Source organism: Melanotaenia boesemani, chromosome 8 (assembly GCF_017639745.1).
Source record: "Melanotaenia boesemani isolate fMelBoe1 chromosome 8, fMelBoe1.pri, whole genome shotgun sequence".
Lineage (NCBI taxonomy): Eukaryota > Metazoa > Chordata > Actinopteri > Atheriniformes > Melanotaeniidae > Melanotaenia > Melanotaenia boesemani.
Window position 1 is genome coordinate 1,499,488 of NC_055689.1, and position 27,384 is coordinate 1,526,871.

Below are 27,384 nucleotides of genomic sequence, written 5' to 3' on the forward strand. Positions count from 1 at the left end.
GCTGCTACAGACTGGTTTATACTGGGATTAAAAGCTGCTACAGACTGGTTTATACTGGATTAAACGCTGCTACACACTGGTTTATACTGGGATTAAAAGCTGTTACAAACTGGTTTATACTGGGATTAAACGCTGCTACAGACTGGTTTATACTGGGATTAAAAGCTGCTACAGACTGGTTTATACTGGGATTAAAGGCTGCTACAGACTGGTTTATACTGGGATTAAACGCTGCTACAGACTGGTTTATACTGGGATTAAACGCTGCTACAGACTGGTTTATACTGGGATTAAAAACTGTTACAGACTGGTTTATACTGGGATTAAAAGCTGCTACAGACTGGTTTATACTGGGATTAAAAGCTGCTACACACTGGTTTATACTGGGATTAAAAGCTGCTACAGACTGGTTTATACTGGGATTAAAAGCTGCTACAGACTGGTTTATACTGGGATTAAACGCTGCTACACACTGGTTTATACTGGGATTAAAAGCTGTTACAAACTGGTTTATACTGGGATTAAACGCTGCTACAGACTGGTTTATACTGGGATTAAAAGCTGCTACAGACTGGTTTATACTGGGATTAAACGCTGCTACACACTGGTTTATACTGGGATTAAAAGCTGTTACAAACTGGTTTATACTGGGATTAAACGCTGCTACAGACTGGTTTATACTGGGATTAAAAGCTGCTACAGACTGGTTTATACTGGGATTAAAAGCTGCTACAGACTGGTTTATACTGGGATTAAAAACTGTTACAGACTGGTTTATACTGGGATTAAAAGCTGCTACACACTGGTTTATACTGGGATTAAAAGCTGCTACAGACTGGTTTATACTGGGATTAAAAGCCGCTACAGACTGGTTTATACTGGGATTAAAAGCTGCTACAGACTGGTTTATACTGGGATTAAACGCTGCTACACACTGGTTTATACTGGGATTAAAAGCTGCTACAAACTGGTTTATACTGGGATTAAACGCTGCTACAGACTGGTTTATACTGGGATTAAAAGCTGCTACAGACTGGTTTATACTGGGATTAAAAGCTGCTACAGACTGGTTTATACTGGGATTAAAGGCTGCTACAGACTGGTTTATACTGGGATTAAACGCTGCTACAGACTGGTTTATACTGGGATTAAACGCTGCTACAGACTGGTTTATACTGGGATTAAAAGCTGCTACAGACTGGTTTATATTGGGATTAAAAGTTGCTACACACTGGTTTATACTGGGATTAAAAGCTGCTACAGACTGGTTTATACTGGAATTAAAAGCTGCTACAGACAAGTTTATACTGGGATTAAAAGCTGTTACACACTGGTTTATACTGGGATTAAAAGCTGCTACACACTGGTTTATACTGGGATTAAACGCTGTTACAGACTGGTTTATACTGGGATTAAAAGCTGCTACAGACTGGTTTATACTGGGATTAAACGCTGCTACAGACTGGTTTATACTGGGATTAAACGCTGCTACACACTGGTTTATACTGGGATTAAAAGCTGCTACAGACTCGTTTATACTGGGATTAAAAGCTGCTACAGACTCGTTTATACTGGGATTAAAAGCTGCTACAGACTGGTTTATACTGGGATTAAAAGCTGCTACAGACTGGTTTATACTGGGATTAAAAACGGTTACAGACTGGTTTATACTGGGATTAAAAGCTGCTACAGACTGGTTTATACTGGAATTAAAAGCTGCTACACACTGGTTTATACTGGGATTAAAAGCTGCTACAGACTGGTTTATACTGGGATTAAAAGCTGCTACAGACTGGTTTATACTGGGATTAAACGCTGCTACACACTGGTTTATACTGGGATTAAAAGCTGCTACAAACTGGTTTATACTGGGATTAAACGCTGCTACAGACTGGTTTATACTGGGATTAAAAGCTGCTACAGACTGGTTTATACTGGGATTAAACGCTGCTACACACTGGTTTATACTGGGATTAAAAGCTGCTACAAACTGGTTTATACTGGGATTAAACGCTGCTACAGACTGGTTTATACTGGGATTAAAAGCTGCTACAGACTGGTTTATACTGGGATTAAAGGCTGCTACAGACTGGTTTATACTGGGATTAAACGCTGCTACAGACTGGTTTATACTGGGATTAAACGCTGCTACACACTGGTTTATACTGGGATTAAAAGCTGTTACAAACTGGTTTATACTGGGATTAAACGCTGCTACAGACTGGTTTATACTGGGATTAAAAGCTGCTACAGACTGGTTTATACTGGGATTAAACGCTGCTACACACTGGTTTATACTGGGATTAAAAGCTGTTACAAACTGGTTTATACTGGGATTAAACGCTGCTACAGACTGGTTTATACTGGGATTAAAAGCTGCTACAGACTGGTTTATACTGGGATTAAAGGCTGCTACAGACTGGTTTATACTGGGATTAAACGCTGCTACAGACTGGTTTATACTGGGATTAAACGCTGCTACAGACTGGTTTATACTGGGATTAAAAGCTGCTACAGACTGGTTTATATTGGGATTAAAAGTTGCTACACACTGGTTTATACTGGGATTAAAAGCTGCTACAGACTGGTTTATACTGGGATTAAAAGCTGCTACAGACTGGTTTATACTGGGATTAAAAGCTGTTACACACTGGTTTATACTGGGATTAAAAGCTGCTACACACTGGTTTATACTGGGATTAAACGCTGTTACAGACTGGTTTATACTGGGATTAAAAGCTGCTACAGACTGGTTTATACTGGGATTAAAAGCTGCTACAGACTGGTTTATACTGGGATTAAACGCTGCTACACACTGGTTTATACTGGGATTAAAAGCTGCTACAGACTCGTTTATACTGGGATTAAAAGCTGCTACAGACTCGTTTATACTGGGATTAAAAGCTGCTACAGAGTTGGTTAGATTAAAATGACTTGATGGAGTTTTAAGGATTAATAGTGAATTTTGTCTAGGGAATATTTGAGACATCAGCGAACTTTCATAATTTAGATCTGAGTTTTCCAACAAACTACCTACAATAAAGATGATGGTCCTAATATTTCATCCAACATAAGATTTAATGTTTGACTTTGAGAAATACCCATCAGTCCAGATCTCCGATCTCTGCAACCTTCTGTTGCTTTACATTATGTTCAACGTCATCACAAGTCCTTTTACGGACATCATCAGTTTAAGTCAATTCTTTGTAATCCAGTTAAAACAAATCCACATTAGTCCAATTTATAAGAATTTCTTCATCCAGGCAGATTCATGAAAAATAATTGTCTAGCTTAGGAAAAAAGAATCTTGTAGATGAGCTTGTACACGACCTTACAGGTGAAAACATGGAAAACGTTGGAAGTCTAGAAGTTCTCGGTGTGGATAGTGGAAGCAGTTTAAAAAAAGACCCTTCATGGCATTTCCTGCATTGTTTCTGCGCCTGGACGTAGGCGACACACTTTGGTGTTTTTATAATGTGGTTGCTTGTCTGCCTGAAACAAGCCACAACATGAAGGCTGTTCACACTATCATGGACCAGAACACATGATGGTGTCAGCTATTTGCTTAGCAACTGCATCTGGATGAGTTAAACAGCAAAGCAGCTTCAGCCTTTGTCGCCCCATGAGCTTTAATTTAGCCCCAACAGCTTAGGCTACCAGGGAACGATGCTAACCATGAAGGATAGTGATTTACAAAACTTTAAACTCGTCTTCTCTTGAACCGGCTGAAAGGTTTGCAGGTTTCTTTTCCTGACGTCTTTTCAGGAAATCCTTGGCTTGCTCTCCTTGTTTATAACTTTATGAGAAACAACGGTCACTTTCAGATTTAAACAATTAAAGCAGCACGTTAGCCGTTAGCTCTGGTCTATGATGACCACTTTCAGTTTTAAAAAAGAAGAAAAGCTTCAAGTTAAATATGACTGTCTTTTTTAATAAGTGGAACTCTCTAATTTTGTCCTTTCCAGTTCCTGAGCTGGTAGCTCGGGGAGTGATCCATCAGATGTTTCCTCTTCATGAACAGAGGATACTCAACCAGCTGATGACATCGTGGGTCCAGGCTGTATGTGAAAGACAGCCCCTCGGTAGGAAATGCTAAAATTTTACTTTACAAAATAATCATAAAAAAACATTAAGGAGGAAAATTGGCAGGACAACATTAAAATTCAATCTATGAGCACTGATTGTGTTCATGGTGGACTCTAATCTGATTGCTGGGCTGAGAATATACTTACATAGGTACGTTAATTTCATACGTCACTGCCTTCATACTTCCACGCATCCTTTATGTGAGCATGGTTGTTAGCTAACATATCTACCAGGGTTCACCTCAAGTTCTGATGTCAGTTTCAGACAATAATGAAGGAGATGATGATGATAATGTTTATTCTCAGAAAGAGACTTAATAAAGGCAGCACAGAGGTGGTCTGTGCAGCATTAAATAGGCACAGCTTCTTCTTCTTTGTCACTTTATCTAGTGGCACATCAGTTGTACTGCTCAACACAGCCCCCACATGGTTTCTGGTGGTACTGCCTTGTTTGCTAAATCAGGGTGTGATATGCAGTAGCCCTGAAATGGACTGAATTATGTAGGTACAGAATGCAGGAGGAAAGAAGGCTCCACGTCCTTCAGCGTAGCGTACCCATAAATGGGTCTTAAGTTGGCCCAATGTCAAACTTATTTCTAAAGCACATTTAAAAACAAGGTTGAGAAAAGTTCTTTACAAATTCACATTAAAACAAGAAATAATTACATTACACGTAAAAGTAAGTAAACACAGTAGTAAAACTGGCCAAAACTCTTTTTAAAACATGAACTCTGGTGGGGCTCAAGCTGAACTCTGATAAGCCAAAGTAAAGAAAGGAGTTTTCAGACAGTCTCTACAGTACCGTACAGATTCTGGAATATTTAGTGTCAAGTTATTCAACAACTAGCTGGATGACCTCAGTGATGTGTTGGGGTTATGAAGGTGGAGCAGCTCCATAAATAAAGCTCCATAAATAACCAATCAACCAACCATGGATGCCAGCCATTTAAACTTTAAAAATAAGTAAAATAATCTTAAAATCAATCTGAAAACTGGTAGCCAGTGTCAGCTTGTTTGACATGTTCATCCCTTCTGTGGCCTGTTAAAAGAGGAGCAGCAGACTAGATTTTTCTTTGCTAATTTACTGATGAAAACTCAACTTTACTACTGTGGTCTCTTCCTTTTCTAGTTTAGAAGAACTACTCCAACAATTAGCGAAAACAACTTCAGGCTTGTTTTTATTAAGGCTCAGAAATTGACAAGGGGACTAACATCCTTGGTATAGTCCTCTCTGACTAATAGGACCATGAGAATCTTGAGAAAATTGTATCTTTAACTCCTTTTGAAGTACTACAGACCTTTAGCAGATTTTCTGAGTGATGCCCTCCCTATCGACGGCTACTCCAGCATCCATCTTCATCTACCTGTATTCCTGGAGAGCCAGTAAAAGTCTGTCTTATCTTCACTGGTCTCAGTGTTGCCAGTTACTCAGCATTTTTGTCTACCACTGGTCTCCTGAGACCAGTTCAACTGAATACCAACCTCCATGTTTACCGTTTTGTTTACATCCTACAAATTCAGCCTCTCTATCAGGTCTGACTTGTCTAATGCGTCCCCTAGTGAAATCCTCAGGTAACAAACGCGGTAGACAAAGTATGTGAATATGTGAGGTTAAAAAGCATGTATATTCTCTGCTTTAGAATAATCCATAAATAGTTACTTCTCAACAAAAAGGCCTGAAAGGAGATTTCCTCTGCTTTGTAGATGACATCTGTGACTACTTTGGGGTGAAGATTGGGATGTATTTTGCCTGGCTGGGTTTCTACACCAACTCCATGCTCTACCCTGCTGTGATCGGCTTTCTGCTGTGGATCCTCGCAGAGGCTGACCAAGTACTTAAACCTGTTTTCCACCCACCTTTTAAACTCCTCTAACATTCACTGAAACGTTTTTTCATAAAGTAAAAAACTGTCTCGAGTTTATTTTACTGTTGTGATGCTTGTCGATATAGTTACCTTTATTATCTCATATCCTAGACCAGTCAGGACATCTGCTGCGTTGTTTTTGCCCTCTTCAATGTTGTGTGGGCAACTTTATTTCTGGAGCGCTGGAAGAGGCGAGAGGCTGAGCTGGCGTACCGGTGGGGAACTCTGGATACCCCTGCAGAGCCCTTGGAGGAGCCCAGGCCTCAGTTCAGGGTGAGGATTGCTGGATATCAGGGTTACTCCCAACATTTTTCAAGCTGTTTGCAGATAAAGCCAGTCGGCAGCTTGGCTAGGAATGTAGCACTGTCGCCACAGGCACCACGAAATGTGGTCAGCATAGAGGCATTCGGACAGAGAAGTTCTAAGAACGCAGTTCTAAGAGCTGTACACCTAGAATTTAGTTCTATGAACTGCCTTCCCCACTGTTTTGTGTTGCATTCGCACATGAGTTCCCACTTCTTCATAAGAAGCATCGTGTTGTGGAAATTCAACAGACAGAACATACATGTATAGATGATGTACATGTTTAAAGAGACAAATTTCTATAGAAAATGCATCATGTGTTCAGAATAAAGATCACCTGCTTTAAGCTTTGTGTGCATCATGGACTCATCAGTAGAAGGTGGAGGAGTCCGTGTGCATCATAGACTCATCAGTAGAAGGTGGAGGAGTCCGTGTGCATCATAGACTCATCAGTAGAAGGTGGAGGAGTCCGTGTGCATCATGGACTCATCAGTAGAAGGTGGAGGAGTCCGTGTGCATCATGGACTCATCAGTAGAAGGTGGAGGAGTCCGTGTGCATCATGGACTCATCAGTAGAAGGTGGAGGAGGAATCCGTCACTGGAGGGTTGCTGGTGACTCAGAAGAATTATGAGGATATAGTCACACAGAATTAGCAGCATGTGAGAGTTAACATGTAGAAAGGTGGTGAGATGTTTACAGGTGTGGACTTTTCTATGAAGCCAGACCTTCGTTAAACATGATGAACTTCATCCTGAGATGTGCTGATAAACGGAAAACTTCAGACTCTTTACAAAGTCATTTATTTTTTATAGTGTATACAGCCGTGGAAAATAATGTGTGTGATGATCTTATCACTGTGGCTTTTCCTGCCATCCTGTCCAGTACCCAGAGACCCTCCAGCAAAGATCTCTGCTGGCTTCAGTTCTGCCCGTCCAGCCGCTGCTCTGTTCCTGGAAGACCTGCAGCATGTTGAAGCTGCATCACTTTGCCTCTGCTGTTCAGTATCTAACAGCTGGTCCTGCACAGCAGCCAGAAGAGCGTCGGCCCTTTTCCTATTTCATGGAAAAACAGGGAGGGTGGAGACAGATACTTAACACACAGCAACTATAATAAAATACTTTGAATTGTAATATAGTGACACTCAAGATGCATGTACAATGCAGCAGGCTGTTTTTTTTTTTTTTACCAGGTCCAGGGATGGCAGAGGCTGCTGGCAGCTGGCTGGTGCTGCTGATGGTGGTTGATGCTGGTAATGGTAGTTGCTGAATAGACAAACCTTTAGAATAAAAACAAGTTATAAACATGAAGGATGCTAATAAAGCCAACCTTTCATTTTAATATATAGTGTAAAATTCTCAATTGTCCAGGAGTGCAAAAGTTAATATTAGTCATTTCAACTGGAATTAAACATTAAATAAAAAAGTTTAAGTCTAGTTGAAATGACTGAGTCTGCTGTTACAATCAGCTCTGTGTGGCTCCATCAGTTCCCCTTTTTCCATTTAAACCAGTATCTGTATATAAGCATACATGCTCTGTTTCCAATTGACTTTGTTATCTCCATTAAATTAAAGATATTTTTATGTGCAATAAAGTTGTTTTATTTACCTGATCGATGCAGCTGCTGGAGGCAGCAGGAGCATCCAGGATGCTGTTTGGCTCCATCTCTGATGAAGTAAACATGGATCAGAACCAGATTATAAACAAAAAAGATGGAAACAGGTGAAGTAGATCAGCTCAGTTATTTGAGTGGTACCTGAGAGCAATTCGGTCTATACAGAAGCTTTAATGCTTCTTGTCCTCTTTACTAACCTTCAAACTCCTCAAGCGCCTCCAGAAGCCCCGCCTTCTGAAGCCCCGCCTACAGAAACCCCACCCAGGAGTCATTTGCTGTGGCGTTGCCTGAGTAGGCAGGTTGGTGGTCCAAGGTGTCGAATCATTTACTGGTTTTTCAGTTCGTCCCACTCTGGTTGTTGTGGTCTTTAATTTATTTGTAGTCTTGTGTGCATATTCTACGTGCGCTGACCTTTGACCTCCTCGTCGGTCCTTTTATCGCATTCTCTGTTGTTGCAACGCATCACAACGAAATAGTCCACTCAGCCACTTCTTGTGAAAAACTTACGATTTTAACGGTAAAAAACAACATTGATGCATTAATCATTTTTTTTGTGTGGAAGACCACCCTTGAGGCCATGTGCAAGCCAATTGCACAAGTGTCCATCAAATGTGGCATATACCAAGGAGATGCCCTGTCCCCTGTGCTGTTCTGCATAGGTCTGAACCCCCTCAGCCAAATAATCACCAAGTCTGGCTATGGATACCGACTCAGGAATGGATCCACCATCAGTCACCTCCTCTACATAATAAGATAATGTTCAAGAGGCATCATTGTGAAAAAAAATATTTCTCAGCTTTTATTTACATTTGAACAAAAAGTGGCATGTCCAGAATTATTCATACCTTTCTCAGTAATCAATAGAAAAGCCTTTATTGGGTATTACAGCAATCAAACAGTTCTTTTAATTGATGACCAGCTTTCTGCATGTTTCTACTGGTATTTCCGCCGTTCATCTTTAGCTATGAGCTCCAACTCTTTCAGGTTGGAGGGTCTCCTTGCCATCATCCTGATCTTTAGCTCCCTCCATGGATTCTCAGTTGGATTCATGTCAGGACTCTGGCTGGGCTGCTGCAAAACGTTAATGTTTTTGTCCACTAACCATTTCTTCACCACTTTTGCTGTGTGTTTTGGGTCGTTGTTGTGCTGAAATGTCAACTAGTGCCCAAGTTTCTCTGCAGACTGCCTGATGTAGTTGTTGAGAATCTGGACGTATTCCTCTTTTTTCATGGTGCCGTTTACTGCGATTAGGTTCCCTGGTCCATTGGCTGAAAAACACCCCCAAAGCATCCTCACCATGCTGACAGTGAGGATGGTGTTTTCAGGGTTGAAGCCTTCTCCGTTTTGACGCCAAATGAAGGACACATCATTGTGGCCAAACAATTCCATTTTTGTTTCATCTGACCATAAAACAGAAGGATGGATGGATGGATGGATGGATGGATGGATGGAAATGGCCAGGGCTGCACTTAAAATGTACTTTTAAAATTATTTGCTAATTATCAATAGTTATCGATATTGGTCAATATAACTTTTTTATCGATATGCTTCTTTTCTATATCGCCCAGCCCTATGCCAAGCCATGCAATCATTCTGTATTGTATAATGTCCAGCATTATAGAAAATGAGCATGATCTCGGGTTGGACTGCAAACAGCCTGAGTCTAAAGAAACGAAGCCTTTGAGCTGTCTGCAACACAGATAATTAGCATGGGCGCTCCAGCAAAGGGAACAGTGGAAATTCACTCTGTCAGTTACAACTTGGAAAACTTTATTTTTGGATAACAAACCACTACATGTGTGAGGATCATATTGTAGTAACATGGAGTATTACTATTACCATCTTTTTTAATTGCTGTACCATACCAGAGATCTGGCTCTGCTAAAGGACAGCTCAGATTGTCATGGCCCATGCTCATTACCGCTTCCTGCTGACCATATTTGGATTGCCAATCATCACCGCTGTTTGGACGGCGCAGCTGGAGAACATCAAGTCATCATTCTCATCCCCATATAAACCTCACCCGGACCTCCAGTCATCGCTGGATTATACTACTCATCGTGGTAACCAGTCGCGCACCTTATCCTGATCTTGTTGTGTTTAAACCAACCTAACCTGTACCATCTCTCTCCAAAGATACATACCTGAACCTCATCCGCGCCACGAAGGAATCCTGTCTGCCCACTCCAGCCCGCCGTCCAGCGAACCCTGCACATTCCTCTGTTATATAACGTGTTCTGTAATCATCCACCAAGTGCTCATCTCCTTGGATCCATACAACCAAACCCTGACACAGATAACACGCTTATTTTTATAATTATGTCTTGCACATTTTAAATTGTGTAAATTTTTGCTTTTGATTTTGGAAAAAGAAAGGATTCAACAGGATGTTATCATGGAAAAAGGTGTGATTTGGTCTGTGAGATAATGTGCTGAAATTTCAGATAAACTAGCTGCGTCCATTGAGGAACACCTTAAAAATGTTCAGGATCAGAATTTCTTTTTTTTTTTTTTTTGCCATCACCCCTGCATCTTTGGATGCTCATCTTTGGTTCCAAATAAAATCATTTCAGATTGATCTTTATTTACCTAAAGAAACTTCTAGAACATCCACATATTGATTTGATAGAGAAACAAAATAAAACTGTGTCGGCAGCAATTATGATTGGATATTTGATGGTTGTTTTCCATGATCTGAGCTACAAAGCACAAGTTTGTAAGACGGAGGTAAAATATTAAATAGGTAAAAGAAAAGGTTAATGTAACACTCCGTCTGCCTCGTCTGTGCAGGGAGTGAAGCGCTGCAGCCCGATAACTGGGTGTGAGGAGTTCTACTACCCTCCCTGGAAGAGAGCGGTGTTCAGATGGATGGTCAGCCTGCCCATCTGCCTCCTCTGCCTCTGTTTTGTCTTCCTTGCTATGCTCCTCTGTCTGGAACTACAGGTTTGGGCCTGAAAGTGGGGATAACAATATACAGTTCAGAAGAGTTAAACAAAAATAACAGCTTAGCCATGGACTATTAGACTACATTCAAATTAATTTAACAGCCTTTTAAAAATAGGCAATAAGAAAATTAAAAATGTATTGTGGTTTTATTTCACCCTGCAGGAAGTGGTGATGGAGATTCAGGAGCTTCCTGGTGTGACAAGATTCATCCCTAAGATTCTCCTGGCTGTTACTGTAACTGTATGTGATGAAGTGTATAAGAAGATCGCCTATTGGCTCAATGATATGGGTAGGAAACACAGTGATACGCTTTAAGAAGCTGGTGAAAAGTATACAGTATGTTTGAGGCTATGACTTGTCCTGTCCCAGTGTTTTGTGTCAGAGCTCCATGAAGCAGCTTAAAGGAGAAACCGCGCATTTTCACAGTGTCATCCGGCTGCAGAAAGTCTAACATATAACATCTATGTCTTCATCCAGAGAACTACAGACTTCAGAGTGCCTACGAGAACAATCTCATCATCAAGATGGTGTTTGTAAGTCGAGCTTCTTCTTTTTGGGCTTAAACACAAATTTCGTCAGGAGTGAATCCTCCAATGTTGTTTTTTTTTCCCATTGTCTTGTAGTTTGAATTCATCAATTCCTACCTTAGTCTTTTCTACATTGGATTCTACCTCAAGGACATGGAGCGACTGAAGGAGGTAATCAGGAAGTATCAGGAAGTACTGCTCCTGTTGTACATTTATGACCAGGGCTTAGATTGGGTCGTACGCTAAATAAGCCGGTACATTAACTAGTGCTTCATGACTGGCAATACAACTTTTTAAAACTCTCTTTGTTATTGTTTTTCTGCTGTGAAATACCAGCTATGAAGAGCGAAGTAGTCGAGCGAGGGGCGAGCGTGCACGCTCATCACGCCCAGTGGATTGTTGGGCCACATTTGTGTACAGAGGTGGAATGATGGTCTCACGTTTACCCTCCAAGTACACAAATGCCTGCTCATGATGTGTTTTTACTTCTCACTCTCATCACTTTTGTGCACTCTGTGCTTACAGCATCCATGCTCCACGCTCAGGTGCACAGTCAGTTTTGACTTGAACTAAATCTGTAAAACACTAACATCCTGCAAACCTGGGGGAAGATTTAGATGTTTTTGGAGGGCAGGGTGCGGCAGGGGCACAAACTGGAAAAAGGAAGGCTCACAAACTTGTAAATAAAAGAGAAGACAAAGAATTTGTGAAATAATGAACTGATTATTACAATTACCTTGGCATTCAGTCAATAAAAGTAATATAAATTTACAACATCCAGCACCATAGCCGTCATGATAGCAGGTAGGTTGTTAGGTTTGCAGTTGCCTCGGTTGCTGTCAGCCTACCGAGTCCACAGGAAATCCAGCGTGGTCTCCTGGTGTATGATTTCTCCACACTTGTTTATTTCACTCTACTTAATTAAACAGATTACTACTTTTTCTTTTTTTTTTTGCTTTTATTTTAGAATATTTTGTCATTTTGAAACAGAACAAGACAGACGGTAGCTGAGAAGTCCAAAACAGATTTACCATAAAAAAAACTCTTACTTATTAAACTCTCACAAATACTGAAACAAATAAACAAAGTTATCTTAATAGCAAATTCACATATATTCTGGAAGTGATGCAGTGGTGACCTCATCTTGAAGTTCAAATGATTTGTAGTTCAGCTTCACAAATGAAGTCAGTCTTTTCTTAATTTACTCATTGCTAGGATTACTTTACTCAATCTTAGGATTACTTTGCTCAATCTTAGGATTACTTTGTTCAATCTTAGGATTACTTTGTTCAATCTTAGGATTACTTTACTCAATCTTAGGATTACTTTACTCAATCTTAGGATTACTTTACTCAATCTTAGGATTACTTTGCTCAATCTTAGGATTACTTTGTTCAATCTTAGGATTACTTTGTTCAATCTTAGGATTACTTTACTCAATCTTAGGATTACTTTGCTCAATCTTAGGATTACTTTGTTCAATCTTAGGATTACTTTACTCAATCTTAGGATTACTTTGCTCAATCTTAGGATTACTTTGCTCAATCTTAGGATTACTTTGCTCAATCTTAGGATTACTTTACTCAATCTTAGGATTACTTTGCTCAATCTTAGGATTACTTTGCTCAATCTTAGGATTACTTTACTCAATCTTAGGATGACTTTGCTCAATCTTAGGATTACTTTGCTCAATCTTAGGATTACTTTACTCAATCTTAGGATTACTTTGCTCAATCTTAGGATTACTTTGCTCAATCTTAGGATTACTTTACTCAATCTTAGGATTACTTTGCTCAATCTTAGGATTACTTTGCTCAATCTTAGGATTACTTTACTCAATCTTAGGATTACTTTGCTCAATCTTAGGATTACTTTGCTCAATCTTAGGATTATTTTACTCAATCTTAGGATTACTTTGCTCAATCTTAGGATTACTTTACTCAATCTTAGGATTACTTTACTCAATCTTAGGATTACTTTGCTCAATCTTAGGATTACTTTACTCAATCTTAGGATTACTTTACTCAATCTTAGGATTACTTTACTCAATCTTAGGATTACTTTGCTCAATCTTAGGATTACTTTACTCAATCTTAGGATTACTTTGCTCAATCTTAGGATTACTTTACTCAATCTTAGGATTACTTTGCTCAATCTTAGGATTACTTTACTCAATCTTAGGATTACTTTGCTCAATCTTAGGACTACTTTACTGATTCCTAGGATTACTTCAATGTCGGCAAAAGAGCCGTCAGTAATGATGTTTGGGCCATGTCAATAGTGTGTTTGTCTTTATAAACTTAAATTACTATCAAATTAATTTATTAAGTAAGACTAAGCAAAAACACCAGCTGCGTGGCGTTTGTTGATTCATGTAGGTTTTGTTTACACTCTATTTTATGCTAACGTAAATTAGCATGTGAAATTAGCGCTAGCATTGCAAAGCAAAGCAACTTTCTGTGTGTGAATCATCTTCACTCGTCATCATGATGTTTGCTGGGGCTATGTTCGCCGTCCTTTATAGACTGTATAAAAAAGGAAGAACACTGTGTTTTTCTTTCGACTGCAGTTACAAGTAAATGCAAGTACTGGACATGTTGTGAATGTAAATAATTCAGTATGAATGGTCCATGATTATTTCTTTTTTATATATTGTTACTAGGGCTGTCAAAAAAATATGTTAACGCCGTTAACTAATTTATTTAATTAATTGTGTTAAACGTTAAACGCAATTAATTACATAAAATTTTTAACGCATGTGCTGCATGACAAGCCTCATTCAGCTGTCATTTCTCTGTTATGATGGCGGGACGTGGAGAAGTACGATGGAAAAGATCATCTCTCTATGGCTCTATGGATGGACTTGAGAATAAAGACGGCATTAATGGAGCATGGAGTTGATGGATACACTCTTTTCCCGGTTATAGGGTTCCACACCCGCACTCTGGTGTAAAAAGTGAATAAAAAGCAGTAAAACAAGCAGCCAATGATATAATTTATCAGCAGGTGTTTACTTTGGGTGAAGCTGCTGTAGGACTTTTATCACTGCTGCACAAACACTCACACTTCAATGATAAAAGGAAAAAGCTGTTTTTATCCAGATCATCAGTTTTATCAGAGTTTCTTCATCAGTGTCGGCTGTTTAACTTCAGTCGTCACATCTGCTGCTTTTAGGACAGAAATGATCACCATGGAGACGGTTGGTGAGATGATGGTGTGTGTATGAATTCTGCATTATGATCTAGAACATGGTGGAGATGATTTAGAACAACATATAGAAGTACATTACATGCTGCGTTTACTGACCCTTTGACATCTGACGTTTACCCAAGAGACGGTCAGTTAACAGGAAATGTTGTCGCATCGGTTCGTTCTGGTGATACAAAAACTGGCAGATTTCAGACAGTCGTGAATGGTGATTAATTTAAAATTTGTGATTTATCCGATTAAAAACTTTAATCATTTGTAGCCCTAATTAATAACTGTTTAATAACTTGGAAGTAGGATAAAGAAAGAATGCAACGGAGACGAGTGAGGATGAAAGGAAGAAGGGGAGAAATTACAAAAGGGATAATGAGAAGAGAAAGGACAGATCGTAGGAAGAATGGACAGAAGGGATTGATGGGAGGGGATGGGGGGTGTTAGGAAATGTTAAAAAGAACTTTTCATTTGAAAATCAATGAACCAATCAAAATATGTTTTCCTGCAAAGAAAGGTTTCTCTCTTCCTAATGCGTCCTGTCAACTGTGTTATCTTGTTTTCAACTGTTATGCAACTGTTACGTTTTTGTGCTATAATGACTTTAAATGTTGGCTAAACTGTAATATAAATGATGAGGGACATTGATGTGACGGCTTCCATAATAATGTTGAGTAATTTTTAAATTCAGTATAATATGGATTTAATATCCCACAGAACAGACATTTTCAGTTCAAAATCCTTATTTTCAAAGCAGTTAGACAAACAGAAACAAAACCCTGGATGAAAAGACCCTAGAAGTGTCACACAAGTGCTTTATCAAATGCATTCATTCATCTCATCGTCAGCAGCTTTTGTCCATAACACGTTGAAAAAAAATGAGCTGGGTGTTTGTTTTGAATTTGAGTATTTTAAAAAACAATTAGAGCTTAAGCTTGCTACTGAATGGATTCAGAATCATCTAAGAGTATACTATGGAAACAAATAGAATAATAAGCACACAAATTTTTTACTTTTTGGTTGATCTGAAATGTAGCACTAATTATGGAATCACCCCGATCTGTTGATTCAGTAGTAACCTGACATGTCTCAGCTTTCTAGGCCAGGATTAAACATACGTAGTTGTGAAGATATTATTCTTTGTTTTATAATGGGGGGGTGGGGGGTCATCAAGAAGATGCTAACCTGGTTTGAATGAATGGCTGTTTCTGTATATTTGCACCTCTGCAACTGATCACAGCAGGAATGTTTCTTTTCTTCACAGATGCTAGCTACTCTGCTGATTTTCCGCCAGTTCCTGCAGAACATCAAAGAAGTCCTTCAGCCTTATCTGTATGAGCAAAACAAGCTGGGCGTCTTCACCCCAAAGGTGCTATGGGAGCTCCTCCAAGCCATCATGCTGAAGTATGGCCGCTTAGCTCTGGGAAAGGCCCAGGCCTCAATGACGTCGTATTCCTCTTTGGGTCCCAGAGGTCAGGTTGGGGACTGCAATCCCGAGCTGAAGAGAAGAGGTGATCTGAAAGCTGGCTTTAGACTGACGCAGGAAGAATGGGAAATGAATGACTGCGCCATGAAGCAGCGGAAAGTCAGCTTCACTGAGAAGGTGGACTACCAGGATGTCACACAGGCGGGGGATGAGACTTTCCTCGAGGACAGTCCCACACTGGTTGAGGAAGGGATGGATCCATCCAGTATTTTTGATAGCTGTGATGAGGACAGTGATTGTGAATCATCAGCTTACACATGTCGTCCCCATATTTCAAAGGTTTATCATTGACATTGCAAAAGGAAAAATGGCCAAATATTATTCTTCCATTAACATTTCATAGTGGTTACCAGAGAAAGTGTCTGACACGAATGTTTACTTCAGCAGGAGACCAACGCCGGTGTGTCTTCACCAAAGGATTCTGACTCTGTATGTCAGATAAGGAAGAACGCAGGTGAGAGGAAAGACGATAAGAAATCCTGGATTGATCCACCAGAAGAGCCCAAAACAGTCACTCTGACCCAGGCAGAGATCGAGAGCTGCATGCAGACATACGAGGTACGTAAATCATCATTTGTTTATTAAACTATTTTTTTAGAAAATATCATGAACAGCCTGAAATCTATGGAGAAAAACAAGTCAAGGTTTTGTGTATCAACACAAAGGTCAGCAAAGGGTGCAAAAAGAAAAAAAAGACATGAAAGCAAAAGACACTGGATTTCAAGAATTTTACCAAAAAGAAAAAGTTCCTGCAAAAGTTTATGTCACTAGTTGAAATGACCACAAAAAAAAACGCAGGTATGAAAAAATGTCCAAAAATTCCTAAAGAGGGCACAAGGGTTGTAGGAATGGTTGGTGGGTGTGGTCCATCGTTCCCAGGGGGCGTCCAGGATGGGCCAGTGCCACCCAGGCTTGGACCACTGTGGCCCTCCTGCTGAGGGCAGAGCTGGAAGCATCATTTTTTCATCATTTCACCTGGAACTCGACGTGGAGCCAAAGTGTGGCTATGACTCCAGTTCCTGGGTATATGTAACATTAGCCCAAAACAATCAAGATGTCAAAATGACTGCGTCATACAAAGCGAGTCATCTGTGGAATTATTACTCATTAAAAATCTGAATGTGGAAGCTGATTTTGGGCATGTGGCTGCTGTGAACACAATCCACCAAAAACCACTGTCTCACCTCTTCAGCTGGATTTCGTTTTTCTGACCTCTTTCACATCTTCAGTAAGCGGTGTGATAATTCACGTTTTAGTGGTTTAATGATGTGTGACTCCATCAGGGAACGCTTCAGGACTACCAGGAGATGTTCATTCAGTTCGGCTACGTGGTGCTCTTCTCCTCGGCCTTCCCCCTGGCAGCCATGTGCGCCCTCATCAACAACATCATTGAGATCCGGAGCGACGCCCTGAAGCTCTGCACCGGCCTGCAGAGACCGTTTGGGCAGAGGGTGGAGAGCGTCGGGCAGTGGCAGGTCTGCATGCTCTTGTGTAGGAAACCTTTCAGGTTATCATCTGCCTAGTCTGTAAATGTCTCCCTCCCCTCCCTATCCATCTCTCATGACACCAGACTGCCATGGAGGCCATGGGCTTGATCGCCATTCTAGTAAACTGTTACCTGATTGGTCAGTGTGGACAGCTCCAGCGTCTGTTCCCCTGGCTGAGTCCTGAGATGACCATAATCTCCATCGTCTTACTGGAGGTACCCGCTGCAGTTTTATTTAATGAATTAAGGTTCATTAAAGAACATTCTGGAATATATGTATTTAGATCGAAGGGGTCAAACTTACAGGTTTAGGTTCCACATTCAACACAACCTGGTTTCCAGCAGGTCAGACCAGTGAAAGAACCTTAAAATAACCAAACTAACATTTCTCCTTTTGTTTTAGTACAAAGTACTACGAGCACATTATCAACATGTTTACGTTTAACTCTCTTTAAAAATGTATTCTAAACAACTGAAACTGAGAAAAATGAATGCAGTTTCAATAATATTTAGCTTCAGTTACACATTGACACATTTTTTATTATTATTATTTTTATTTATTTAATATTTTTATTATATAAATCTATAGTATAGTATGTATGTATATAGAAGTGGCTCCACCAGATACCTGGAGAACAATCAGACACCTCCATCCAGAAGAGCTCAGGCCTAGGGACAGCTTAGAGACTGGAGGACCCTCAGTCCAGGTCTCTAGATCTGGGGGGGAGGGACTTAAAAAAAAAAATGAATCTAAATAATTACAGCCTTTGTAATGAATTAATCTTCATTAATCACATATTAAACACAGAAATTTTTACCCCAAAAGAAACATTTTTACATTGAAATGGATTTTAATGGACGACTGAATCAAACAACAGACACAGACGTTAATATTGTAAACTCAGCTCTAGTGATGTCTGGGGAAATGCCTTTCATTGAATTTCAATTGAAAACAGTGGGAAAAGAAATTTAAAGTACTTAAATTAGCATCTGCAGCTGTTCTCTGATTAAGAGTCAACAATCTGTTACAGAATTTTAACTTTCTACATGTTTTCCTCCACATTCTTCATTAACAGGCATGAATGTGACGGTAAGCAGGACGGGATCAGCGTTTCTAACTTGTACCCATGTTTTGTAACATACAAGTACGTATTAAATCTGCAGGTCCAAAAATACAAGAACAAATCAGAAAATACAAGTACAAGTAGTTTTGTCTGACATTTGACACGCGACTCCAAACCAATCTCAGAGAGAGGAGGGCGGAGCTTCTCTGTGTCTACAAGCAAACTTCATGCTGTATGAAGAAGCAGCGCTGAAACCCGTCTGACCGATAGCTCCTGAAGGAGAGTTTGGATAAACAAAGCTTTTTCTCTGGAGATGGAAAGACGTGTCTCTTCTAGCTAATTCCACTAAGGATTCTTAAACGTGTCCTTAATTTATTGCCTTCAGCTTGTAAAATATCAACTTCCAGACGACGGCCGGGAGAAGTTTGAGAAGTGTGTGAAATACCGATGCTTTATAATGTTTATCAATGACGGTAGGCCTTGTTAGAAATGAACAGTGTTGTTCACCATGCTGTTTATAGAAGAGATGATGGATGTCACGGCATTCTTATATCAAAAGTTATTGCACCTTTGAGGTGGTAAGTGGCCACGATGTCAAGCTATTATCCATCATGACAGCAGGTGTTTACTTAGCCTATTTACCCTAAATATTGTCCAGTAGTTTTACTAAGTGTCCAAACATGCAGGTGTAATCCGAGGACTGTATACCCATGATGGGAACCAGCACAGCTTAGACAAGTAGAATCTACCCGTTTTTAATTTACGTGGTTCCACAATTGAGTTTCATTAGTTTCTATTGTTAATTTCCCCTCAAAGGATCATTTTCTTCTTCTTTTTGTTGTTCGGATGTGTGTACTGGACTTGATTCACCTGAATTCAGTTCAAGTTAGTGTAGTTGTTACTCTCCATCAGCAGATGGCAGTAGCGGGCTGGTGATGGCGGTGGCTGGCACTGCATTTATCTCCGATAAAACGGTCAGACTGAAGAGAAACGTGAGGACGCTCCAAACACTCAGGTGTGCTGTCTCTGATGTCATTGCAGGTGGGACAGGTACACAAGCGCCTATATATGTTATGATTATTATTATATTTGGTTACATTTACACTTGTTATGTGTGGAATTAGCAGTTAGCTAGCGTTGACCACTAATGTTAGCATGTCGACCTGTTAGCTTCATAGTTGTGTTCTGTTTGACTTGAGGTAGTAATAATAATTTTATCTATAATAGTTTCAGGATGTACTAGCTGCCAACATTCCTTACTGTTGTCATGGTGACTGTAATCCTTCCTTATACGAAGTAAACTCAGACTAAAGAAAACATTACAGGCTACTGAACATCCAATTCTATTGTTTCTCATGTCATTAGAGAGCATGCTAATCAATTAAATCTTCTTTCATCAGCTCCTTCATGCAGCATGTAACACAATGTTAGATTAATGTAAAGATGAAAGAAAATTATTTTTTTAATTAGGCTACTTAGTTAACTGAGTACACAGTAAGCTAAGATAAATGAAGGTAAACTTAACCCGTTAGCTAGCTGTCATGATCCGTGGGTTTTGGTTTGTAGTCTTGTCATGTTCTGTTTTTCTTGTTTTATTTTGTAGGATTCTCCCTTGTGTATTCTGTTTTGCTTTCTGCTTCCTGTTCATTGGTCTGCTCTTCTTCTAGTACACTACCTCTCCAAAGAGGAAACAAGAATTAAATTGTAATTAAAGCTGCAAGCAGCGATGAAGGCCCTCACAACTCTGGCGCCGCTCCGGCCTATTGCACCCCCCACCAGCTGGCAGCCTCCCTCCCCAAGCAAGCTGGCTCTGGCTGGCAGCCGTATGCTCACTCGTCTCCATCAATAATGACATCAGAATTGTTCATGATCATGTTCTGACCAATAGTGTGAAATAAATCCAAACAAAAGCATGGTTTTAAGATCTGCAGATATCAACATGGCCAGTAGGTGGTGCTATAGTGTTTGATCATGTACTAACATGTTCAGGTTGGGACTTTAATGACAAATATCACGTACTTTGGTCAACCGAGTCCAGAGTTATAGCCACTTCCTGTTTGATGGCGAGGGACAGAAACCTCACATGCAGCCATTTTAATCATGATGGTGTAAGGAGTTTGTTATATTGTGAATCATGAGTTTATCAAGGATGATACTGATGAGTTTGAGTAGGTGTGTAAGGTTTTCAATGGTAAAAAATGTGGTACTTCCTGTTTCCAGGGGGCGGGGCTATGGCGTTGACAACATCTGGACATATAGATGTGGTCAGCATGGAAATGACATCATACGTGGCCATTTTGGTCAAGATAGGTTGTTTTATATGCAAGTTATATCAGTTTCGTTTGTTATGGCGAGATATGAAGGTTTGAGGCCACGCCCCCGCCATGCCCTTTCTCCTATGAGAAAGTTTTGCATAACTTTTGATCACACATGCCTCTGGAAGCTTCAGAGTGATTTTGAGGTAAATACGATAAAATCTGTAGGAGGAGTTTGTTCAAATGCAATGGCAAGAAACAGGCAAAAATGTCCCTAAAAATGACACATTTTTCAAAATGGCCGACTTCCTGTTGAAATTAGCCTAGAGGTCTAATGGACAATTTTGTACATCCTGGCATGGTAAATCAATGTGGTGAATTTCATGCATGTTGGTCCACATAGTGGGCAGGGTTGGTGGTTTAAAATATTGTAGGGGGCGCTACAGAGCCATATTGCAACTATCCCAGTATATGTCAATTTGGCTCAGTTCCACGTCTGACTACAATCCTTCCTACCGAGTTTGGTGGAGATCAATGGTACACCGGGTGAGTTACATGTACTTCCTGTTTGGTGGCGTCGGACCAATATTCGCCATGGTTACGTTTGGCGAAGGAACTTGAGATTTTTATTGTGGTATCATGAAAGGGTTTTACCTGTTGTCAAGCACTCTCAAGTGTCTGGAGTTCATGCCTGAGGAGAAGGACCCCGGCATCTGAAAAAAAGCACTTCAGGTTGAAAGTGGGCTGGGCTTAGGGCTGGACCGGAAGTGGTCATATGGGTATGTTTGGGACTGGACCATCGGTATTCCCTGTGAGTTTGATGGTGATTGGGTGAAAAATGAGGGAGTTATACTTATTTATGATGTCATGGCGTCTTATCGAAGTTCGCCATGACGCCACGGTCTCGCCATTAAGCGTAGAGCAACAGTTTTCACCGGATATCATCACCAACTTGTTTTCAGCTGTCTGACCCAGTTTGACCCCGGTTGTGTTCAAAACGTCAGAGAAGTGGGTCTTCGAGTAAAAAATATGACTTCCTGTCACCAGGGGGCGTGGCCTATTTATAATCCAATAATGAGCACGTAGATGTCTTGAGGATGGGACTAGTTTCATACATGGCCATTTTGGTTCAGAAATGGTTTTTTATGGAGGAGTTATTTCACTTTCGTCTTTCATGGCGAGACATCAAACTTTGAGGCCACGCCCCCTGTACGCCCTTACTCCTTTGAGAAAGTTTTGCAGAACTTTTGATCACACATGCCTTCTGAACACCCTGAGCCATTTTGGTGTCAGTACGATAATATCTCTAGGAGGAGTTTGTTCAAATACGAGGTCAGTAAAACTCCAAAATGGCGACTTTGACCCAAAATGGCCGACTTCCTGTTCTATTTAGACCTATACTATAATTTCATTTTTTGTTGCACCTACTGTGTGGAAGATGTGTACAAAGTTCCATGAAGATTGATAACTTGCAGTGGAGGGTCATCACAAATAGGTGGCGCTCTCGTTCAGTTTTGCCTGAACAGTCCTGAACACCCCAAATTATTAAATTTTTCGCATTCCAAAGGGGGGTAGGCAAAATTTGGTGACTTTTCGAGCATGTTCAGGCCCCCAAAAATGCGATTCATTGTGCGAAATAAAAATAATAATAAAAGCTTGCATTTCAAAAGGCCTTCGCACCTCCTTTCGTGCTCGGGCCTAATTAAGCAACTTTAAAATCATCAAAACTCTGCTGGTGCTGATCAGTAACCAGCTCGGCTGGTCGTGGTTCTCCTCTGCAGCTGCAGACCGACACGTTTCCTTCCGGATGAAGTTCTTATGTTTGTCTGCTTTTTGCAGGACTATTTAGAAACAACAATATAAAGAAAGGGAAATACAGCCAACCTGTGATGCTGAAGGCACCGCCCACTCCATTTTCACGCTCTCATTGTCGGAGTTCATTCAGCAGTTACTATGGAAACGGCGTCTGGCACAGACGTTTGTTTCCCAAAAGCTAACATCATTCTAACATGAGGCTTTCCTTCAATCCAAAATGCTGGATGGTTGCTGGCAAGACCTCTCAGAAAGCTTCGGTTTACGAGGCGGTTTGATCCGTTTTAAAGTGCAGACTGATTAACAGTCGCTTCGAACCTGAAGCAGCTCGGCACGCACACGTGATACCGAGGCCTTGGTCGGTGTGGTCATGTGACTTTTTAATGCCGAACCAACATATCAGAACAATACTCAGGACACTTTGTGCCCCATGCTCGAGCAGACGAGGTAACATCGCTATATTTGGGTCCTTACCTCCAACTCATCCCTTGACACTGACGTGACGTCAGCTTGAAGCTTTGCCCTTTACACTGAATTTTGCATTTATTTGGTGTTCTGGAAATGTGTTCAGTGTAGCTTCAAGTAAATAATACACAACTGGGTCTAGTAACTACAAAACCAGAGATAATACCAATTGTTTTTGTCTCTAAAAGCAAAAAGAATAAACTATACAGCTGATTATAGACTCTGCTGTTTGTTCTTATGCCATCTGAAAGATTTAGTTCCATTCTGTCAGTCTTAGGTGTGATTTACAATATATTTAGGTACAAAATAGATGCTCTGCTGTAGTTTTAGTTGGGAACTCCTGCACTTCTGTTTTTTTCACTCAGCACTTCTGCCAAATAAAGCCCTTCTCTTTTGTGGAAATACAGACGGTTGAGGGAAGTTAAGTTTCTTACACTCAGCAACGCCCCCAGAAAATGTTCCTAGATGGGTCCAGTGAAAACTTTAGGGTGGACACCAAGCTGGTCGTCCTTGTGGTAAATCAGGTCGAGTCCAGCCTGTGGCTGAGCCCTGCACGCCCCTTTACTCTTTTTCATTAAAAAGACTAGATCCAACGCCAAGGCCGGGCCCACGCCCACTTGAGGCCCACATGAGCAGTTTTAAGAAAAAAAAATGCTTTAAGTTTTAGATATGGGTGCTGATAACCAATAAAGAAGCACTTTGATACAATTTTCAACCCTAACAGAAATATTTGATTGGTGGGTTGCAATTGTGGAAACCATGGTAACCTGCCCCGCAGCCACGCCCCCTGTCCACCATCTTTAAATTAAACAGCTTTGAACTGGCTGAACTGTGGACGTAGTAGTAGGCTGTGAGAATGAGCGAGAAAAAGAGAATTGGTTGTTTTTAAATGGAAGCGAAAGCAAGGAAAGGAGGAGAGGGTAATATCAGGTACTGTCAGGTAATATCAGGTACTGTCAGGTAATATCAGGTACTGTCAGGCAATATCAGGTACTGTCAGGCAATATCAGGTACTGTCAGGTAATATCAGGTACTGTCAGGTAATATCCTGTACTATCAGGTATTGTCAGATACTATCAGTTACTACCAGGTACTGTCAGGTAATATCAGCTACTGTCAGGCAATATCGGGTACTGTCAGGTAATATCGGGTACTGTCAGGTAATATCCTGTACTATCAGGTATTGTCAGATACTATCAGTTACTATCAGGTACTGTCAGGTAATATCAGCTACTGTCAGGTAATATCAGGTACTGTCAGGTAATATCAGGTACTGTCAGGCAATATCAGGTACTGTCAGGCAATATCAGGTACTGTCAGGCAATATCGGGTACTGTCAGGAAAATATCAGGTACTGTCAGGTAATATCCTGTACTATCAGGTATTGTCAGATACTATCAGTTACTATCAGGTACTGTCAGGTAATATCAGCTACTGTCAGGCAATATCGGGTACTGTCAGGTAATATCGGGTACTGTCAGGTAATATCCTGTACTATCAGGTATTGTCAGATACTATCAGGTACTATCAGGTACTATCAGGTAATATCAGGTACTATCAGCTACTATCAGGTAATATCAGGTACTATCAGGTAATATCAGGTACTGTCAGGTACTGTCAGGCAATATCGGGTACTGTCAGGTAATATCGGGTACTGTCAGGTAATATCCTGTACTATCAGGTATTGTCAGATACTATCAGGTACTATCAGGTACTATCAGGTAATATCAGCTACTATCAGCTACTATCAGGTAATATCAGGTACTATCAGGTACTATCAGGTAATATCGGGTAATATCAGGTACTATCAGGTACTATCAGGTAATATCAGGTACTGTCAGGCAATATCAGCTACTATCAGGTAATATCAGGTACTGTCAGGTAATATCAGGTACTATCAGTTAATATCAGATACTGTCATGTAATATCAGGTACTGTCAGGCAATATCGGGTACTGTCAGGTACTATCAGGTACTATCAGGTAATATCAGATAATATCAGATAATATCAGGTAATATCAGGTACTATCAGGTACTATCAGGTAATATCAGGTACTATCAGGTACTATCAGGTACTATCAGGTAATATCAGGTACTGTCAGGTAATATCAGCTACCATCAGATACTATCAGGTACTATCAGGTACTATCAGGTACTGTCAGGTACTGCCAGGTAATATCAGGTAATATCAGGTACTATCAGGTAATATCAGGTAATATCAGGTACTGTCAGGTAATATCAGCTACTATCAGCTACTATCAGCTACTATCAGGTAATATCAGGTACTATCAGGTACTATCAGGTAATATCAACTGTCAGGCAATATCAGCTACTATCAGGTACTGTCAGGTAATATCAGGTACTATCAGTTAATATCAGATACTGTCATGTAATATCAGGTAATATCAGGTACTGTCAGGCAATATCGGGTACTGTCAGGTACTATCCTCTACTATTAGGTATTGTCAGGTAATATCAGGTAATATCAGGTACTATCAGGTACTATCAGGTACTATCAGGTAATATCAGGTAATATCAGATAATATCAGGTAATATCAGGTACTATCAGGTAATATCAGGTAATATCAGGTACTGTCAGGTACTATCAGGTAATATCAGGTACTGTCAGGTACTATCAGGTAATATCAGGTAATATCAGGTACTGTCAGGTAATATCAGCTACCATCAGATACTATCAGGTACTATCAGGTAATATCAGTTACTGTCCGGTAATATCAGGTACTGTCAGGTACTGTCAGGTAATATCAGGTACTATCAGGTAATATCAGGTAATGTCAGGTAATATCAGGTAATATCAGGTAATGTCAGGTACAATCAGCTACTATCAGGTACTATCAGGTAATATCAGGTACTGTCAGGTAACATCAGGTACTATCAGGCAATATCAGGTACTATCAGGTAATATCAGGTACTGTCAGGTACTGTCAAATACTATCAGGTACTGTCAGGTAATATCAGGTACTGTCAGGTAATATCAGGTACTATCGGGTAATATCAGGTACTATCAGGTAATATCAGGTACTATCAGCTACTATCAGGTAATATCAGTTACTGTCCGGTAATATCAGGTACTGTCAGGTACTGTCAGGTAATATCAGGTAATATCAGGTAATGTCAGGTACAATCAGCTACTATCAGGTACTATCAGGTAATATCAGGTACTGTCAGGTAATATCAGGTACTATCAGGCAATATCAGGTACTATCAGGTAATATCAGGTACTGTCAGGTACTGTCAAATACTATCAGGTACTGTCAGGTAATATCAGGTACTGTCAGGTAATATCAGGTACTATCGGGTAATATCAGGTACTATCAGGTAATATCAGGTACTATCAGCTACTATCAGGTAATATCAGTTACTGTCCGGTAATATCAGGTACTGTCAGGTACTGTCAGGTAATATCAGGTACTGTCAGGTACTGTCAGGTAATATCAGGTACTATCAGGTAATATCAGGTAATATCAGGTACTATCAGGTAACATCAGGTTCTGTCAGGTACTATCAGGTAATATCAGGTAATATCAGGTTCTGTCAGGTACTGTCAGGTACTATCAGGTAATATCAGGTACTATCAGGTACTGTCAGGTACTATCAGGTAACATCAGGTACTATCAGGTACTGTAATGCAGTACCTGAAGGAAATGCATTCTCATATACGTGTATGTGCACATATATTGCCCTGCTTCCTCATCTGCAGCCAGCCAGCTCCACTCCTCACTAAATTCATCACCTGCAAGAAACAGCAAACAGAACTTGTTCCTGTGTACTGACAAGTATATGTAGCCATGCAGCCATTTCGTGATGCAGTGATACTTAGTGAACAAATTTATCTGTCATGAAGGATGACTTAAGTCTCAAAACAGCCCTAAGGCCTACCCATATAACCGCTAATTCAACTTAAAAGATATGCATTTTACAGATTCTCTCTACAACCTTTTCCCTCTCAGTCTTTAGGCTGCCTGCATTGGTCTGGCTCTCTCCCTGAACCTGTCTGGGCTGGACATAGGAAAAGCATTTATCATTGGACGGAGAAATAACTCAAAACCACAGAATAATGTACAAGATAAAAGATTAGTTCATATTGAACTAAACGTTCACAAGTGTAACATTAATGGCTTTGTCATGTTTTCATTATGACACTTATTATTGTTCTTCAGTACGAAAAAGTCAGATCTCTGAAACAATACCTGAAAATGCTCAGGACAGCACTATACACAATACAGCCATTTAAAACTATAGTAAAAGTATCACGTTTA

At 40.3% G+C, this 27,384-nt stretch overlaps 1 protein-coding gene across 1 annotated transcript in view; it reads left to right on the top strand.

Moving 5' to 3' along the window:
• Nucleotides 1-27,384, top strand: part of ano8a (anoctamin 8a) — a 57,620-nt gene that overhangs the window by 2,534 nt on the left and 27,702 nt on the right. Inside the window, exons 3-13 of the mRNA XM_041991975.1 lie at nt 3,966-4,082; nt 5,790-5,917; nt 6,062-6,223; nt 10,657-10,809; nt 10,975-11,101; nt 11,290-11,345; nt 11,436-11,510; nt 15,802-16,302; nt 16,411-16,581; nt 17,307-17,498; nt 17,594-17,725. Of these exons, the coding sequence (XP_041847909.1) occupies nt 4,001-4,082; nt 5,790-5,917; nt 6,062-6,223; nt 10,657-10,809; nt 10,975-11,101; nt 11,290-11,345; nt 11,436-11,510; nt 15,802-16,302; nt 16,411-16,581; nt 17,307-17,498; nt 17,594-17,725 (1,779 nt within the window). The 5' untranslated portion in view covers nt 3,966-4,000. The remainder of the gene's footprint in view (nt 1-3,965; nt 4,083-5,789; nt 5,918-6,061; nt 6,224-10,656; nt 10,810-10,974; nt 11,102-11,289; nt 11,346-11,435; nt 11,511-15,801; nt 16,303-16,410; nt 16,582-17,306; nt 17,499-17,593; nt 17,726-27,384) is intronic.